General features: G+C 48.6%; 2 protein-coding genes and 1 long non-coding RNA gene across 5 annotated transcripts; 2 read left to right on the top strand and 1 right to left on the bottom strand.

Annotated features, from left to right (window-relative positions):
• Positions 1–71: 71 nt before the first annotated feature.
• Positions 72–5,603, top strand: DERL2 (derlin 2). Of its 2 annotated transcripts, none has more exons than XM_080562904.1 (7): positions 72–231; positions 432–497; positions 767–840; positions 1,287–1,380; positions 1,878–2,073; positions 2,680–2,770; positions 4,673–5,603. In XM_080562904.1, exons 1-7 carry the CDS (start codon positions 139–141, stop codon positions 4,776–4,778), a joined length of 720 nt encoding a protein of 239 aa, XP_080419030.1. In that variant the 5' UTR covers positions 72–138; the 3' UTR covers positions 4,779–5,603. The 2 variants fall into 2 exon arrangements, with proteins under 2 accessions (XP_080419030.1, XP_080419031.1); XM_080562905.1 differs by lacking the exon at positions 4,673–5,603 and adding an exon at positions 3,439–4,658.
• A 23-nt stretch (positions 5,604–5,626) lies between these two features.
• On the bottom strand, positions 5,627–7,330 carry LOC308180770. The gene is made up of 2 exons (XR_013941179.1): positions 7,221–7,330; positions 5,627–6,207 (listed from the first exon to the last, which is right to left on the bottom strand). It is a non-coding gene; the product is annotated as an uncharacterized lncRNA (long non-coding RNA).
• Positions 6,831–19,042, top strand: DHX33 (DEAH-box helicase 33). 2 transcript variants are annotated; one of them, XM_080562888.1, is made up of 12 exons: positions 6,831–6,988; positions 7,645–7,805; positions 8,512–8,739; positions 9,421–9,591; positions 10,532–10,717; positions 11,372–11,483; positions 11,854–12,013; positions 12,778–12,866; positions 13,422–13,549; positions 14,126–14,329; positions 15,090–15,176; positions 16,492–19,042. In XM_080562888.1, the coding sequence occupies exons 1-12, from the start codon at positions 6,838–6,840 to the stop codon at positions 16,798–16,800; spliced, it is 1,986 nt and encodes a 661-aa protein (XP_080419014.1). In that variant the 5' UTR covers positions 6,831–6,837; the 3' UTR covers positions 16,801–19,042. The 2 variants fall into 2 exon arrangements, with proteins under 2 accessions (XP_080419014.1, XP_080419015.1); XM_080562889.1 differs by lacking the exon at positions 6,831–6,988 and adding an exon at positions 7,282–7,422.
• Positions 19,043–19,340: the final 298 nt, after the last annotated feature.

Below are 19,340 nucleotides of genomic sequence, written 5' to 3'. Positions count from 1 at the left end.
GAAAAAAGATAGGGGGTGGGAGGGGGAGCGGCCGCTATCGGGGCTCGGCCAATGAGGGCGCGGCGCGAGGAGGTTGGGGGAGCGGGGAGGGGCGGGGCCGGAAGCGGAAGCGGCGGCGGCGGGGCGGGGGGCGCCAAGATGGCGTACCAGACGTTCCGGCAGGAGTACCTGCAGGTGCCGCCCGTGACGCGGGCCTACACCACGGCCTGCGTGCTCACCACCGCCGCCGTGGTGCGTGGGGCCGGGGGGGCTGGAGGGGGGGGCTGTGAGGGGTCGGGGGGGTCTCTGAGGGGGCTGGGAGGGCCCTGAGGGGGGATATGGGGGGGGCCCTGAGGGCTGTGGGGGGCCCTGAGGGGGCTCTGAGGGCTGTGGGAGGCCGCGGGCAGCTTCCTGGGGCGCTCACTGCGCCGCTCTCTGCTTTTCCCTTGCAGCAGCTCGAGCTGATCACGCCCTTCCAGCTGTATTTCAACCCCGAGCTCATATTTAAGCACTTTCAGGTGAGCGTTCCCTGGGGGGCAGGGGGTTTAAAGGTGCCCGCTGGGTGTGCAAGGGCTCATCTGCTGGGGATGGAGCCCCTCGAACCACGCTGACTTTTCCTGTCAGAAGCGTACATTTAAAAACCCAAAGAGGGATCGGTGGGTGGGAGCCCAAGCCTTAAACTCATTCACTATAAAGAAGATTTCAATTACACCGTTACTTTTCTTTCTTTTTAGGAGGTAAAAATAAGCTGTCTTGTCTAAATGCCTTGTTTCTGTCTTGTTTCCAGGTATGGAGGTTAATCACAAACTACTTATTCTTTGGACCAGTTGGCTTTAATTTTTTATTTAACATGATCTTTTTGTATCCTTCATCGGGTTTGTGTTCTCTCCTTAGAAAACACAGCTCCAGAGTGTAGGTCTGTCATCTGTCACTGTGTGTGCCCATAGTCAAAGGTTCAGTTCTCTTCCACCGTGAAATGCCCGGGAGCTCAGCACTGATTTCACCCGTGTCATAGACATCAGCAGCATCTCCGTAACTTGCCAAGAGGCCCGCCATTTATTTCTGCGGCGTTAAGCCTTTGTTGTACAAGCCTGATCCTTCATGGATTTTCCAGCAGGTTGGCTCTGAAACTGGGAATTTTCTCCCCTGTAATGTTTTTCTCCTGGGTCTGACCTCTGCTGCGGCGCCCAGACTGAGCCAATTAACGGACTAAGTTGATACCTGAGCTTAGGTGCGTATCTTGTGTAATTGAAACCTTCTCTCTTCAAATTTACTTGCTATCAAATTTTCCTGACCTGTGACTTCAGATACCGTTACTGCCGAATGCTTGAAGAAGGCTCTTTCCGAGGTCGGACGGCAGATTTTGTATTTATGTTCCTTTTTGGAGGACTTTTAATGACTGTATCCTTTCTGGTTTTATTCCAAGCTACTTTAGGAAATCTACCACGCTGTTAATTTCTCTTAATTCTCAGATGATAGCGTGTTTGTCTTGTAGCTTGCGGAACAGAAGTACTTGTTAAAGTGTTTTTTAATGCGTCGTGACTGTCATTGCTATTAAGGTCTTTTACCTTCTGCTGCTCAGCAGAATTACAGAAATGATATCCTTGGGTGAGGGCACTGCTCAAGTGCGTAATCGTGCCCGGGTTACCTGAGCAATGCTATTGCTTCAGTGATTTCACGCTAAATTCTATTTTAAAGAGATTATTCATGCTGTGGGCACTCTGAATCCTGATTTAAATGTTGAATTTGACTGTAGATCCAACTTACTTGAACGCGGGAAGGTAGAAGGAAGAATTGTATGGAAAACGTGGGATTACAGGTCAAGCTGACAAATTCTTTCCCCGCTTGACTTCAGAACAATTACTTGGTGAACTGTTTCCTTTAACCGCCCCTTGCAGCTTTTTGGCCTGTTTGTAAACCTGGTTTTCTTGGGTCAGGCGTTCACGATAATGCTGGTGTATGTGTGGAGCCGGAGGAATCCCTACGTCCGCATGAACTTCTTTGGTCTTCTTATTTTTCAAGCCCCATTTCTACCGTGGGTATTGATGGGCTTTTCACTGCTTTTGGGGAACTCCATCATCGTGGATCTTCTGGGTAAGGAACTGTTAAATCACAAGGATCTGGTCCTGCTGATGTTTTACATGAAACAAGGAGTGTGGGGGGAAAAAACCTGGGGCTAAATGCTTTCTTGTGGCTTACCGTTAGTTATCTGATATAATGATCGTGTATTTATACCAGGCTTTTCTGATTTCTAACTGTTGTAGCACTTTTTTTTTTTTTTGACTGCAATAAGGATTAAAAGAGCTTCTGAGGCTTTGGCTCCTTAATGCTAGGAATCAGTGAAGCCTTAAGCTGAAGGAATAATGTCAGCGCAGATAACATCAGCACAGATGCATAATCTAATTATTGATGTGAGACTTTTGGTATAAAACATCTTACAATTACTAGTCTTATTAACTCTATTAAAGCCTTAATGTCAGTATGTTTTACAGTGACGACTGTTTTCCTTGTGTTAACGTCTTGCAGTGTAAGTTAAGCTTATCACCTGACGTCAACATGCTTCATTGTTTTTTGTATTTCTATATTTTAATATTTTCTGTGAAGGAATCAGGTTTTTTTCTTTTTTCTTCCCCTGAAGACTCTTGTGAAGCTCTTGTAAAGAAGCACTGGAGAAATAACCGTTTGATATCTCTTTATTAGGCATTGCAGTTGGGCATATATATTTTTTCTTAGAGGATGTCTTTCCCAATCAGCCTGGTGGAGGAAGGCTTCTGAGAACACCATCTGTCCTGTAAGTATTGGTTTCTGATTTGGAATGGATTTACAACAGGGCTGGTGTGAAAGCTGTTCGTAATTCAGCCCAACTGACTCCTGGTAAACAAGGCAGCTTGAGACAGAACCGCAGTATGATGCACTCGCTGTTTTATTTAACTGCTGTTGCCAAACAGAGGAGGGGATGGCGTACAGATGTGTAGGTGGCAGGTAACTCAAGGGGAAGGGCTGAAGGGTTTCTGTAACCCTTGATGTCTTTGGTAATGCTTGGAAGGCTTTGCTAACCGAGCTCTGCCTGTTGGTGGCACCAAAGGTGCGTGTCTTACTGAGGTGTGAGGAACAAGTCCGGTTAGGTGTGAGCAGAGCAATCGTTAAATGCTGTATAGCTAATGTTTTCTGTCTGTAAATCGCCCTCCTTTCACAACTTTGGCAGAAGATGTCAGTGTTTATAGCACCGAGCGGTGCTGCTCAGGTGCCTCCTGCACAAAGGGCCGTGATTGCTGTAAGCTGAACGGCAGCGTGGGTGGGAGCAGCTGGCTGGAGCGGGGCAGCTGGGACATCAGAAGGTGGGGTCTGTGAGGCTCTTGGAGCTGAGCCGATTCTCTTCTCAGTAATTAAAGTGCCATATTCAGACTCGTTTAACTGATTGGTTGAGTACACTTGCAGTGCGAATTTTTTGTTCGGCAGAGCTTTGCCTTCAGCAGCTGTTTCGGGTGATCCTGCGGCAATAGCTGTCCTGGAGCAGCTGCGCTGGTCGCTTCGGTAGCTCTGCGCTCCTCTTGGCTGGCCTGAGCAGCCAAAGGCCGTGCCCGGTGCAGGCTGCCTGCCTGTAAATGCAGCCTCAGACAAACGGGGAGCCCAATTACAGATGTGTAACGAGGGAGTGTTTAGGATTTCTCTTCTCCCATATTCGCACCCAGCTGTGTGCAGGAGGGAATCGCAAAGCTGCCAGAGCAGTGCATGCTGCCTCAGTAGCTTTCTTCCTCCGTGGAAAATGTGCCACCGTGTTCTCAGGTTGCCATTTAAATCCCTTTACGTGTGTGTTCAGAAGGCTGCTCATTACTCATCTGGGTCCAGATTTGTGGATTTTTTTTCCCAGATTCATTAATTTTCTTTGATGTGTCAGCTGTAATCCTCTAATACTCTTGGTATATTCCGTTTTCCCCGCTCTGAAAATACCTCTGAAACGGCCTGTCACTCTTGTGAAGAGAAATAATCCCCTCAGCTACTCTAAGGACTGTCTTGTTAAACACATTACTTTTCAGATGTCTTGGATATAATAGTTGTTCTTATGCAGCCTGTGATTTTTTATTCCTGATTTTTTTCAAAGCATCTACTACACTGTTGTTTCTGGACAAACACACACAAAAAAACTAAAGAGAGGAAAAACGAAACTAGTTTTGGAGTTTGAATAACCTACAAGATTAAGCATGATTAGGTTTTTTTTTTGTAAATTGTAAACTCCTGATCTCTAATGCTGTCTCAAACATAAAATATTCTGTGGATTTCAAGTCTGCCTGTCAATGCCTGCATTTTGTCTGTGAAGTTGAGATAATACTGACGGTATTTGACTCTTACTTTGTCTGCCTCTTAAGACACGAAGAGCACTTCAGTATTCTGTTCATGTTTTTCTCTCTTACCCAGTCTTGAGAAAACATTCTAGCTGTATGAAATTCTGCCTTACACTGGAGATGGAAGTTTTAACTTTCAGTTAAATCTCATCAGTCTCGGTTGATTTAGCCACATAATTCTAGACCTCCTTCCAGATGGCTCCTAATTGGAGAGCACGTGTGACTTGGGTATAAATCAGCGGTGCTCTGGCAGGCTGTTTCTGAGGGAGGGCAGTGTACGCGTGTAGAATTTGAGCAGTCTAGGTTTTATTGTGAAACCTGTATTCTAAAGAAGAAAATATATTTTCCAGGAAAGCAATATTTGATACGCCAGAAGATGATCCTAATTACAATCCCTTGCCAGAAGAACGGCCAGGAGGATTTGCGTGGGGAGAAGGTCAACGCCTTGGAGGCTAACAGGTGGCTGTGCCAAAACCCAGCGACAACTGGGAGAGACTAACCTGATGTTCTGTACCGGGGAGTCCCTCGTTCCCCGTCGTGGAAAGAACACTTTTCAACAGCTCTATGGTTTTGAATACAAGCACTTTATGAAAGGGCAGTCTAATCCAAGACGCTTCCAGGCTACCAGTGTCTTCCCTTGTCGGGGAATTTATTGTGCTGGTAACGCAAATATTAATCCAGTGGAGCCAAAAAAACTAAAACTGGAAACCATTTCCTGTCAACTTCAGTTAACAAGACCATGAGTACTTGTTTGAAGTGATTTCTAAAGCATTTTTTCAAGTTATTTGATACAGGAAACTATATGGGAAACTTTGCAGGGGACAAAAAAAAAAACATATTTTTTAACTTCTTTTTTATTCTTGGATAAAACAGCTACAAGATGGTTGGAAGTGTAAGTCCCTGTTTCAATGGCAAAAGTTTCTTAGTCTGAGATGCTAACGTCTCCAGTCTTGTTTGACTTGTAAGAAATACAGCATTCAGCATAATACGTACAGGCTTTTTATTTTGCCAGTTGTTTCTGGAACGTGCCTCTGTGTGAACACACTTGCAGACTGAGACTACATTTTGATGGTTTTTCCCCCAAAGATTGCGTGTTCTGATAACCAGGTCTGAGTCTTACTGGTTTGTCTAAATAGGTAGTTCTGCAAAATCCAGCCCTCCCTCACACATGCACACTTCTAGCAGTCATTTTATTACTTGGAACACTAGGGAAGAGAGCTTGTCTGGAGTTGGAACTGCTCAAATATCTCAGACGATGAGTTGAATAAAATGTCTTGTGGATCCTTTTTTGTTACTCTTGTATAATAATCCTGTAATCTTGAGGCAGCTGGTGGAAAACCAGGCCCCTGAAGAGAGAACATTAATGCAAGCTTTCCCCAGAAATGCCTCGGAACGGCCAAGACAAAGGATTGTTCAGGATGTTTAACTTGTAGTCCCTGTATGAAGCTTGTTGCAGGAGCACTGAGTGGTAGGAGCATCTGTCCAGCATGAGTCGGTGACACTGAGTGGGATTTAGCTTGAAGCTGTGCTCATTTATAAATACCTGTATGAGGAGCCACACAAGGAATTCAGAGCACAGTTCAGCTCGTTGGGTTCAGTGACTCTTGACTCAGTTGGCTGTGCTGAGTAGCTCTGGTTGTATCGTAACAGATGAAAACGTGACGTTGATCTGCAGCTTCCAAATTTAGGAGGAAAGGCTCACCCTTAACACACATGATCATCTTGTTTAGGTGCAGATTTTTGCTGTTCTTGCGCTTAAGAACAAGGTTACAGGTGTTTGTAGTGTGGGAGAGCGATGCGTTGGGGCCTTGTGAGGTAATGCGTTGTCCCCAAGTGGTTAGTCGGGCACGCAAAACTGGTGAGTGCTTTTGTACCTGGATTCCCTCTGTTAAAGTTTATGGATACATAAAGGGAGAGGGGGCATTGTGGTTGGTTTGCTCCAAAACGGACCTTAAATCTCACTTCCCAGGATTACTGAGAACACTTCAGGCAGTGTTGTGTCCGGCTGCTTTTGGGGCAGGGAACTGATCAAGCCCTTTCACTTAGCTGAGCGTTCCCAAACCGTGGTGGTCCGCAGGTGGGACGTGAGCAGGGCTGGGGCTGGGATAAGGCCCCCGGAGCCTCAGGGTGCGGGACGAGGCCCCCCCTCCGCCCTGGGGCCGCCCTCCTTGGGTGCTCGCGGGCCCCTGGCGGTGCGTGGGGCCCCGGCACAAAATGGAGACCGCCGCTCCTCGTGGCGGCTGCCGCCCGCCCTGCCTTTAATCGCCCTTTAAACCTTCCCGGGCGGCCCGTCCCGCGAGGAAGCGTGCCTAAACCCCCACCGCTGAGCACCGCTTCGGTGCGGCGACAGAAAAGCAACCAGCCGGCTGTCGCGACGGAGCCCCGCGTGCGGCGGACTACAGCTCCCAGAACACCCCGCGCCGAACCACGTGACCCTCCCCCCTCCCCCCCGGCGGCGGCAGCGGCGTGCCCGGTGCCGAGCGGCTGCAGGCGGCGGTCCCGGGGCGGCCCCGCCATGCTGCCCGCCGCCCCCGCCCCCCCCGGGCCCGGGCCCGGCCTGCCCCCGGCCCGCCGCCCGCCGCCGCCCCGCCGCGCGCTGCCCATCTGCAGGGCCCGGGCCGCGCTGCTCGGCCAGCTGCGGGGCCTCGACAGCGCCGTGCTCATCGGTGAGCAACCGGGGGGCACCGGGGGGGCGTCAGGGAGGGACCGGGGGGCTTCGGGGGGGCGGCCCCAGGCTCCTCCTCCTCCTCGCCCCCGTGGGGCTGGTTCTGCCGCGTGCCGCTGCTGTCCGCACGGGGAGGTCGCTGAGCTGATCCTGAGGGGCTGCCTCAGATCTCAGGGGGGCAGGGGAAGGCTTGGCGGTGCCCCGGGTGCTCCTCCGAGAGCCCCAAGCCTTACCTCGCTCGCCGCTGCCGTGACAGAAGCTTGGCTTTGAGTTGCTTGCAGCTTTGCTTTGGAACTTGCTGGCGGGGAGTGAGGACGTGCGAGCAGACCCAAGGCGGTGTCTGTCCCTTGTTCAGCGTGGTTACCTCCTGCGTTGGCCGTGCACACAACGAACACTTCAAGCACCCAGCAGACAGCAACGTGTTCGTTAACCCAGGTGTGGCTGGAGAGAGCCTGGGTGAAGTAGAGGAGTTCTGCTGAGCAGGGGGCGAGTGGCTGGGGCGAGGCGTTGGATTCCTTCCGTGCCCCGCTGCTGCCTGCCTGTGGGCTCCTCTTGCCTTCTCCCTCCTCATGCTGAAACACACCTAAAACTTAACCTAAAAGTTGAACTGGGGCCTTCTGTTTGATGGAAAAACTCTGTTCGCTTGGTGTTCCTCAGGAGAAACGGGCTCAGGGAAGACCACTCAGATCCCTCAGTACCTCTACGAAGCAGGAATCGGCCGCCAAGGCGTCATCGCAGTGACGCAGCCTCGCAGAGTAGCAGCCATCTCCTTGGCCACCCGAGTCTCGGATGAGAAGAGGACAGAGCTGGGGAAGCTGGTGGGTGCCTTCCCAGGGGCTGCTTTGGCCCTGAAGTGCTGACGGGGCTGTGTCATGAATGGCGTGGGTATGATAAAAATGTTAGAACCATGGGGCTGGTAGGTAGGCTTTGTTTAATAATATGCTTGAATTAAAAAAATAGCTTTTTGCCTGCTTCTGTTGCTCAAGGGAACTTGTATTTGATTTCAGTATTTTACTTCTTGGTTACTATCTGTGTTTCTCCATTTGAAAAAAATCTGGTTAGTGAATAAAACAAATAAAAAAATTACATTCCCCTCCTAGGCCTTCTCTCCCATTGCTCCCTGTGCCAGAAGTCGAGGAGAGCAGAGTGCTGAATCCATGCAGATCTGTGAGTCTGTGGGAGAGAAGAGGAGGAGGAGGACTTTCCCTAAATAGAAGCATTCAGAGAGCATGTAGTAGTTCCTAGCAGGGGGAGGAAAGAGAGAAAACGTGGAGCATTTATGATGGATGGGAAAAAGCTCATTGGAATGCGGTGTTGGGACCCCTCCTTTGGTTGGAGTGTTAGATTTGTAAGACAAACTGCTCGCAGTCTGCGGATGCACTGTAGGCTTTCTGGCATTCTCCCACAGTTCTGGCTTGGCTGACGTGTTGACCAGAACGCTTTGTGGTCCTCCTGTGAGGTACAACAGCAGTGAGAAACGTAAATCCCGTTGTGTTTATGCTTTCATAACGGTTGCTTCCTTAGGTGGGCTACACTGTGCGCTTCGATGACCTTACGTCTGATGAGACGAGAATCAAGTTCTTAACGGACGGGATGCTGCTGCGCGAAGCCATCGGGGATCCTCTGCTGCGCAAGTACAGCGTCGTCATCCTGGACGAGGCCCACGAGAGGACGATCCATACTGATGTGCTCTTCGGAGTGGTGAAAGCCGCCCAAAAGAAACGAAAGGAATTGGGCAAACTGCCACTAAAAGTATGTTTGGCTGGGATGGCAGCGAGAGGCAGGGATGGGGCTTGGCCTCTGCGCTCTGACTAACTCCTGGGCTTTTCCATTGTGCTTGAAATTTCAGACTTGAATATTTTCCTCTTCCTAAAATGTTCCTTTAAATCCGAATAGTTTAGAGTGGCCAACTTATGATGTGTTCCTGAGAGTGCCCCGGATACAGGACCTTTTTGTCTGTTATCGCAGCTCTGTGACATGCTTATACTGGGGAAAGAGGTTGCACATGTGTGTCAGGTCATGATTTGGAGCAAGCAGATGTTGCTCATGTAATGAAGGTGGGTGCAAGCACATGACAAAGCGTCTGAGTGGAAGGCACATAAGGGAATTTGTAGGGTCCCAGTACAATTTCTTTCAAAGGACTCTTGTGCAGCCTAGCTTTGTGGGTGCTCAGCTCTGTTTATTAAATGTCAGAAGAGAATTTGAACATGTCTCCACTCATTTTATCATACCAACACGTTACCCTTGTGTCATACCAAAGCTGATGGCTTTAACAAGGAAAGACCGCTCTCTTCTGTCCCAAACTCTTGTGTGTTTTTGCTGTTCTGAGCCTATATCACAGTCTCAGGAAGCTGGCTTTTGGTTAGTCCTCGACTGGTAAGTGTTCTGCTGGGTCCGAGCTGCAGTGCTAACCCATTTTTGCTCATATTATAGGTGGTCGTCATGTCGGCTACGATGGATGTTGACCAGTTCTCCCAGTACTTCAACGGAGCTCCCGTTCTCTATTTAGAGGGCAGGCAACATCCCATTCAGGTCTTCTACACCAAACAGCCTCAGAGCGATTACCTCCAAGCAGCACTGGTGTCAGTCTTCCAGATCCACCAGGTACGGTGGTCTCGTCGAGTTTGTGCCTCCCTGGGGCCGTGGGCTGCTGGCTGAGGGGGCTCGCAGGTTGCTGTGCCAGAGGCACTGAGGTGTCCCTGAGATGGCTTGGGCTTGCTGCTGCTAAATCAGAGGTGTCCCTGAGGTGGGTGGGGATCTTCTAGAGCATCCCTGATCAGAGAGCAAATGTGGGAGATGGAGAGAAGCACTCGCATTAGGAGAAAACACGGCAAGTGGGTGTGTAAATGCACAGAAAGATGTAACCCGTGGCTTTGTGTCAATTATAAAGAGCCTTGAGTTGTGAAGGGAAATTCGGGCATGAACTAACGGAAGACAATTCTAATTTACTGGCAAAGTGCAACTACAGAGCAAGTAGGAATATATTAAAATGCCAGGTCATAGGCGTTTTGTGACTGGATGTTTGAACCCCAAACTGCCAGGTAGTTAAATCATTTAATCAATGTGTTTATTACCCTACGTCTAATGCTTTGAAGATGATCTTGGTAGGATTCTGGGGCTTGTACATCAAGGCTGGAGTTGAAAGCAGACTGCTATGCAAAGCTCTCTGACGTTAATTCCTGCCTAATGCCTACGTGTTCCTCTTGCCTGAGCTTTCTGTCTTGTACCCGGGTGTCTGCTGGCCCTGTCCCTTGCATGTCCTGGACAGTTACTTAATGAAACCGATACATGAATTCGAGTGATTCCTCCATCCTGTTAAGGCTGAACCCTGCAAAATGCTGTTACCCTTCACCTCTGCTGAATCCACTGGAATCTTAAGGCTGATCCACAGCTCACACGGAATGTGTGTCTTTCCTTTCTTCTGTACATGCTTCAGTGACCTGCTCCCTGGACACCTTGGAAGACTTGCTGCTGTTACATCCTCAGTTCTCCCTCCCTCTCCAATCTGCTGTAACTTCTCACTTGCTTTTTCCTCTGGCTCCAGGAAGCACCCTCTTCTCAGGACATCCTCGTGTTTCTGACTGGTCAGGAAGAGATTGAAGCGATGACCAAAACCTGTCGAGACATTTCCAAGCACCTCCCTGATGGCTGCCCGCAGATGATGGTGATGCCTCTTTATGCTTCTCTGCCTTACTCTCAACAACTCCGAGTCTTTCAGGCTGCCCCCAAGGTGAGGCAATGTAAACAGGATGAGTTTGTTCACTTGCATGGTTGTTTACTTCAGGCCAAATGGTTCCAGTGTGATATAAGACAATGCAACTGGGATGGTGTTAACAGAGGCATACAGTAAGTTGTCTGAGATCGTGAAAAGAGGGAGTGATTAGGGAGAGGAAAAAAGGGGCAGAGGAATTGAAATTTGCCCCTTTTCATATGACTTCATGTCTATATCGAATAAAAAGCTGTGGCAGTTAATAGGCCAGCCAAATGCTAAGAAAGCTAAACACCTGGCCATTATTTGGCAGGGCCATAAGAAGAGGAAATCTGTGGCCTTGGGCCCTTCTGTCTCTTACTTAGCAGATAAACAGGAATTCAGATTTTGTGCTTGTGCAAGAAATGAAACCAAAATGTTTTAAAGACGTGTTTGATAACTGTTCTCCTGGGTGGTGTACTTTGTTGCAAGACTTGTAGGTGCATGTTTTAAAAACTGATCAGGAACTAGAGGTTATCTTAATTTACAAGAGCTGGCATAGCAGACATGGTGTGTGGTTGTAGTGTGCTATAATGATATGGAGGCTTGACCCACGCTGGCTGAAAGTGGTGGAATCTCCTAAGGCAGTTAACCAAAGATGGCTTTTGACTGGCTTTAGTTTGTTCTTCCTCGTAGGGCTGCCGCAAAGTGATCCTCTCCACCAACATTGCAGAGACCTCCATCACCATTTCGGGAATAAAATATGTTGTGGACACAGGCATGGTGAAAGCAAAGAAGTACAACCCTGGTGAGGAACTTTTAGGAACGATGGAGAGATTGTTTGCAGTTCTGTAGAAGTTATTTGAGGCAACGTGCCCCACTGGCAGCTGGTTTAAAACACCCTCTGCACTGCCTAAATTAACCTCCCAGGTTTTAGATGTATCTTTTTTTGGAGTACCAGCCATGTGGGGGTAAAACCCTGTCCAAAATGAATCGTCTCTTCATAGACACAGTGCATGATAATTAGCTTTGCTTCAGGGTGCTACATCAAGAAAAGGTGGAGCAGCAGTTGGATGGGAGACTCCTGGGATGTTTTGTTGTTAATTCCACAGGGTTGTGTTTTTTCAAAGCCCTGTGTTATGCAAATGTTGACCTAAACGATGCTCTTCCACTCTTAGAAATTGGTCTGGAAGTGTTGGCAGTCCAGCGGGTGTCAAAGGCCCAGGCCTGGCAGCGAACAGGGAGAGCAGGGCGGGAGGACAGCGGGATCTGTTACCGGCTCTACACAGAGGACGAGTTTGAGAAGTTTGACAAAATGACAGTACCCGAGATACAGAGGTGAGAACGTGGTGGTAAAATTATTAATATCAAAGATTTGAGAGGTCTGGCCAGGAAGTTGTTAATTTCAACCAGAGCTGGCAGTCTGATTATTCATCCCCTACTTTCCCGTGAAGATAATGCTGGGTGTGCCACTCCTACAGGCTCCACCGGGAGTCATCTCCATGCTGCACTTCAGGCCCCTAACAGGCTACTTGAGTCCATCTCCAGGCGGATACTTGGTCTTATTAACGTATAAATGAATATCTGGAGTCCACCCTGCCTAAGGAATGCACCTGGCTTTGTTAACGTTAGAATTATTTCCCTTGCTTCTTTCATTTGAAGCAGTATGTAAGTCTGGTCTTCGTAGTCATCATGAGAGAACCCAGGGGCAGAGGGGGGGATGCTGCCTGAGCAGGCTCTCACTACGATCATAGTTAATAAACCTTCTGTCTGACCTGTCCTAAATTGTGCTTGCATGATATTACGTGCTTGGAGTACTGATGTCCCCTGACAAACAGAACCCTGATACTGTCACACTTCTTGCCACACCTCTTCTCTGTACTGCTACAGATGGAGCTGTGTAAAAACTCAACAGCAAAACTGGACCTAGGGTATGGCTGTTCAGGAAGTCAGGCTTCAGCAGCCAGAGTTGGACTGGTCTCTGTCAAGTTGCAGCACAGATCTGAACAGATCTAAGGATTCTGTTTTCTCTTATTTTTTGCTTCCTTCACTGTTATTTGCCTATAAACTGAGATAATCTCAGTTGTTTTTTGCCCGTGCAGGTGTAACCTGGCCAGCGTGATGCTTCAGCTCCTGGCTTTGAGAATTCCCAATGTACTCACCTTTGACTTTATGTCCAAACCGTCTCCTGGTAAGTGCTTATAAAAGCGGGTTTGGAAAAAATGGAAAAATGAGTCAGTAAGGAATTGATTAAAAATAATGTCTTCATGCCAGCCTGAGAAGGTGGAGTTTGGAAGGTCAGGGCTGTGAAAGGGGACCTGTCTCTGTGCATCTGCTCCTGGTGGTCCTAAAGTCTCGAGTCATTAATTCATTGCTTGTGCTCAGCCTCATCAGAGCAGCCATGGTTACGGCAGAGTTGGAGAGCCCAGCCTCCAAGCAGAGCAAGGGGTAGTTGTGGATCATAAAGAACTTGGCCTTGACTGCCAGGGAAAGCCACAGAGAATCTCACAGGGCCTCTGCTCAAAGCTGCAGATGGCAGCTTTAGGTCTGCCTCTGTGCTTGCTGCTTAAATAGGGAGAGGTGATTGTTCTGCTGGATCACTGGGGCGTTCATTTCTCTGAATTGATAAACTGAAAGTGCTTGTCCCTCTGCTCAGGGGAAAGGGGTGGTGATGGTAGCTGCTGATCCCTCTCGTTGGCACTGGCAGGGATGTGATCTCACAGCCTGAACCTTCTTGTTCCGACAGATGCTATTCAAGCAGCAATCGAGCAGCTGGACCTGCTGGGGGCTGTGGAGCGAAAGGAAGATCAGCTTGTCCTAACTCCCGTGGGAAAGAAGATGGCTGCCTTCCCGCTGGAACCAAAGTTCTCAAAAGTAACGACTGCAGAAGAACTAGCTCGCTTTTATTTCATGTACTTTTCCCAGTACCATTAGCATTTCTCTTTCAAACCCCTAAAATGAGGTCTAGAATTTGGGGCGACTGCAGCTGTACTGCTGTATTTGCAGTACGTTAATGAGCACAGCTTTCTTTGCAGCAGCTGTGCTGGTTCGCCTGTCATTTGTTGCTTACGTAAAGGAGATTTTTAAAAGCTATTTTATTTCCTTTGGCACCTCTGAAGCTGAAACAAGGTCAATCCTCTTGCAGTTTCCGGGATTGCTGGTAGCACTGTTTGACAGTTTCATGAAGTGTCTGATACTGTAGAGGGTTTTAGTCACCATGTTTGTGCTGAATCTGAGCTGTCTGTTCTCAAAAAAGAGCATGACAATTTCTGTTCAAGGTACTTGGCAGGCCCCGAAGAGGACTTACAGTTGTTCCTAGGTCCAAATGTTTATGAAATTTATGAAATTTCCTTAAACAGTGCTTGGTAAAGTTCCTTGGCTGTCAGTGAGCAGAAAAGTCTGCCCATCTGGGGTGCATTTGGTCAATCAGTTTTCTTCCGTGGTTTGCAGACCATCCTCCTGGCCCCGAAGTTCCACTGCACAGAAGAGATTCTGACCATCATATCGCTGTTGTCAGTGGACAGCGTCCTTTACAACCCCCCAGCCCGGCGGGAAGAAGTGCAGTCTGTCAGGAAGAAATTCATCTCCAGTGAGGGCGATCATCTTACCCTGCTCAACGTGTACAGGGCCTTCAGAAACGTCAGTGGCAACAAGGTAGGGTGCTCTGAGGATCCGGGGCTGTCAGGGGTTGTGGCGGTGAGGGGTTCTTCTGGCATGCAGCAGTGACGCCTGCATCCTTCAGAGCTGATGCAATACGCATCCTTCCAACGCACCTGCGAGAAGGGAGTTCTCACTCGTACTTTACAGCTGGGTGATGGGAGAAAGCTGTTCGAGCACCTTCTTTCCCCAGAAGGCTGCAGCAGATCTGGTTATCAGAGTTCTGTGAGACCAGTTCTGTAATCACAGAGCTGGATTTCTTCCTTGCCTGCTTACAGCTGGAAACAGGAGGGAGTGGGAGAGCGTTGTGACTGATAAATACCTGAACATACCCCAGTCATTGCAAAAACACTGACTATATTTAAAAACAGATGTTGATTTATGCTACTCTATAAACTTCTTAGTTTGATTTGTAGATCTGTAGGCTAGCACACCCCATTCTGTGCAACATCTGTTACTCTTGGATAATTTGTTTTCACCGCCTGTGGGATATCAAGTGCTGGTTTGCAGCACATGGTGGCCTTGCAGAGCAGCTCTCAGTCGGAAGAGAACAGCAGTCAGTCTCTCGGCGCTGTGGGAAGGAATGCAGACAAAGGAGGGTAGTCAGGGCTGGAAGTCTGACAAGGAAATGGGTTAGCAACTTTTCTCTGAGACAGATTCTGTGTTTGGAGGATTCTGCCTTGCTTGGTGTCCAAAGACTGTTGTGCTTCTTGGGTGAAGAAGTGGCTCCTTCTAACTCCTTGTGCTTCTGCTGCAGGAATGGTGCAAAGAGAACTTTGTGAACAGCAGGAACATGTTGCTTGTGTCAGACGTCAGAGCTCAGCTCAGGGACATTTGTGTAAAGGTAACTTGTTGCCATACTGTGTTTGTCTGTTTCATCTGTTTGTATCTTTCTCTTTGTCCCCAAACTGATTTCTCTGTGCACCAAGTCCTAGAAGCAAGAAAACATGGTTGTGTTTTCAGTTTCTCATGAGTAGTTACGTAGAAGTCCTGACTGTGCAGCTGTGTCCCAAAATCTTGGAGCCGCAGGGCTCAGAGCGCTGAGGAGAGGTGAAGGGAGAAGCGGAGCTCTGGGAAGGCTTCTCAGAGGGTGGTTATTCCTCATGCCTTTTGCTGCTCTAATGTGGTTGGGCTGTGCTGTGTGTGCCACTGAGTGACGTCGGCCTCTGCAGCCCCCACTGACTGGCTTCTTCATGGAGTCAGGCAGTCGGTGTAGCAGCAGCTTGCACATCAGCACCGTTCCTGCCAGCCACACAGCATAAGGCACAGCGTGGGAGCTGCCGCTAGGTACTCGCAGTCTGTGCGTGGTGTGGGAGCTGCCATTCAGCTCCCCTGTCCTGCTGCAGATGCTGGTTGGCCTGAAACTCGCTCCTAGAGGCGGAGAGTCTCAATCTGTTTTGTGATTCATCTCTCTGCTATTAGTCTGGATTAGCTTAACATCTACCTGGGCTGAATTCCCAGCGGGCCTCTTATATTTCACACCCCAGCTGGATTTATGACACAGTCTCACCTGATCTCAGGAGCCCATTAGAACAGGGCTGTGTTTCCCCACGAGGGTGCCCATACACGCTTGCTTACGCTTCAGCACAAGCACACTCTGCGAGAGTAGCTCCCAGCTGGAGTCCTTCTGGACAAGCAGATCTGTACGGGAAGCAAGAGCAAATGACGTTTGGCAGCAAGCATTTCCTTTCACTACAGTATATGCAGATGGCAAAGGTCCCTTCAGCATGCAATGCCATGGCCTCCAGCTCTCCTCCAAGCTGCCAAGGAGGGAGGGAGGACTTCTGGGGCGGGTTGGATGGGCCCAGTAGCATTGGAGGATTAGGAGCACTCAGACCTCGCCGAGGCTGCTGTTTCTCTGCAAAGCATGGCTGCCAGCCCAGATGGAGCAGCAGGCGCAGTCTGTCCTCTCCACGCAGCGCTTCTGGGCAGAAAGGGTTCTCTGAAAGCCTGGAGGTGAAGTTAGGGCAGCACCTCAGCTAGCTCTGTAGGATCTAGATCCCCTCTTTGTGGGGAGCCATTGGAAGGAGTATCAGAAAGTGATGCTGGAGCCCCAGCTTGCTGTCTGGCCCTGCTAGGTGTGATGTTAGGGGTCTCTGAGCGCGGGCTGCTCTGTGAGGTGTTACCAGCCACCTTGTCTCTCTCCCGCTGCTAACCAGCTCTCGATCCCAATGGAGTCCTCCCGCGGGGACACTGCAAACATCCGCCGCTGCCTGGCTCACAGCCTCTTCATGAATGCCGCCGAGCTGCAGCCGGATGGCACGTACAGCACCGTGGACTCTCACCAGCTGGTGGCCATCCACCCCTCTTCTGTGCTCTTCCACTGCAAGCCAGCCTGCGTGGTGTACAACGGGCTGCTTCACACCAACAAGTGCTACATGCGGGACCTGTGTGTGGTGGACGCAGACTGGCTGTACGATGCGGCGCCCGACTACTTCCGCAGGAGGCTGAGAACGGCCAAGAACTGAGCTGGGGGTCTGGGACCACCAGGTGCACTGTTTTTAGGCTCACCCTATGAGACTGTTTCTTGTTTTGTAACGAATGTACAGGAACGGTAGAGCTTTGCCTTGCCAATCAGGTAAAAACCTTAGAGGAAAATGGCTTCTCTGTGAGAGCCAGACCTCACAAGTTTCCATGGTTTAGAACAATCATCCTTTTAACAGTTAATCTGTGAAAGGGGAATGTAGTGTGTACTCTGTGCGTGTGTGTACATGCATTTGATAAATCCCTACTGCGGGGGGCAGAAAGGGGAGCTGTTTTCAGACTCCTGTTTTTAACACTTACTGAAGTTTAACAGGTTGTATAAGAGGAAATGAAATCCTAAGAGCTCTTCTGAGCAGACTGGGTATTTTTTGATGATTGTGCTTGTATCTTTAGCAGGTTTTATTGACAAAAAAAAAAGAAATTTTAAATGTCTACTTTTAAATCCCTACATACAGGGGGAAAAATGATGTTTTTTCCTTTTACTATTTCTAGAAGGGAGGTGCTACTGTCTTACCTCATCACATATCTTTCTGTCCACATGTCACGTTCACCACCTATTTGGGATCGTGTGAAGGCCACTAATGGGGATAGACCCCAGAGAGGTCTTCACTGTTTGTTTCTAAGCCTTGGAGGCTGCCAGTGTTTTCTTGGAGGGGCTGTCCAGCCACCTGTGCATTTGATGTCCTCTTTGTTCTCCTTTTTCCTGTTGGGGCATGTGATTCCTCAGCAAATGCTTCTGTCTTGACTCACTCTTGTCCATTCACTTCTAGCTTTGGAGTTGGCACCCCATCCACAGTAGCTAATCAGGCCAACTTGAGGCAAATTCAGCAAAACAAGAATGAAAATGTGGTTTAGAGATTAGACTTCATTAAAAGCCCTTGATTCAGCAAACATTCCTGTCTTCTGCTCAGGCTCCAGTGCTTCTTCCCCCTTCCACCTTCTCCACCTCCATTAGAAGTTTGGAGCTTGACATTGTCAACAATCATAGATCTGCCATTAGTACTTCTTATTTGTATTTTCTTCCATATCCTTTTGGCATCTACCTTTTTTTTTCAGTTGGAGAAAACTGACACTATGAAACTTGGTCTTAAATCCTAGAATTAAGAAACTAGAACCGCTCCAAAGGGCAAACTTGTTCTTTAATCTGAAGGAAAGCGTTTATGTTCTATTCTCACTGTGTGCTGTTGTGGGATAAAAAGTAAGTTGTTTTTAAAAGATATCCTTGTAGAATAACCTCTCTGGGAGAGGTAACTTACAGTTTCAACAGAGTCTGTTGATATAGCTTGTTAATTTATACAGATTTTGGGATGAGTTGAACTAAAGAAGATTAGGTGTCTGAAGGGATGGGGGAGGAAACTGTTCTGTACATGCAGTGTCATTTTGTACTATAGGGGGATTAGTTCATGCAGGCTATGATAGGATTTTCTTCTGACTAAAGTGGTGGTTAGTTCTTATATCCTTCAAATATCAAAGCTCATGACATATTAATGAGGCTGCTCAGGGATGCAGTCATATTGGCTATTGGCAAGCCCTTGACTATTTTTCTGGGGAAAGCTGCTGGCTTTGCTTGTGATCTGTGGGGACAAGCTACATTTTGCATGTCACAGTGTGTCCTTCTGGTTACGTGCGTCATGGTCACACAGTACCTTGTAATATGCCTTCTCTTTGGTTTCCCAGATGGACTTACCTTGGTTGTCTCTTTAAAAACCGGGACAAATACCTCTTTTTAAAACTGGAATTTCAGTTGTGCTGATCTTCAAATTGCTGTCTCCCAAAGTAGTAGTGAAATAGGTACCCGGCGTACCTGGAGTGTCTTGGCTCAGCCTCCTCCTGGAGAGATCTGGTGATACTGAATGTATGCAGGGGTCCGGTGGGAATGGCCACATCCTGCTGTTGCGGTATTGTTCTTTGGTAATTGAAAAAAAAAAAAAAGGACTGTGACACAGACAACACTTGTCACTTTTGTATGCATGACAAATTTGGGTTGGTATTTCAGGAGTAAGCTGTTACTTCAGTTGTTGTAACTCACACAAACTGCAGGGAATTATCAAAGCACTCTATGTATCTATTCCTTGGTTTTCCAGGCTCTGCATCTGTACGGAAAAATGGAGTAAAAGCACATTTTGTTTGGACAGTCTTAATTAAACAGTCTGAGGGAGGGCATGGGAGTTGATTTAGAAGTAACTGATTTGTATATTTTCCCATAATAAAGAGTGACGGCAAAAATCCAGGTCCCGGGGGGGTGTTTTGTGAGGCAGGGGGAAGGTGTTTGGCCAGAAAAGGCAGGATGGGCAGCTGCCATACCTGTTCCTGTGGGTTTGCCTTGGCTCTAAGCAGCCTGGGGTGGCGATGATGATCAGCATGGAGCCAGAGGTGCGAAGTTAGCACGGGGCCGTGAGCCTGAGCCTCGCCTGCGGCCTTGTGCTGGTGCCGTGCCTCACCGGAGGGCAAGTGGGCCAGCTGCCAAAGGGGTGCAGGGCCTTGGTCGAGCCTCCCTAAGGCAAAGAGTGATGGTGTTCTGAGT

This window comes from Anser brachyrhynchus (assembly GCF_964034855.1).
Source record: "Anser brachyrhynchus genome assembly, chromosome: 20".
NCBI lineage: Eukaryota > Metazoa > Chordata > Aves > Anseriformes > Anatidae > Anser > Anser brachyrhynchus.
The sequence above is the reverse complement of the archived record's forward strand: the minus strand, read 5'-3'. Positions and strand labels throughout refer to the sequence as shown.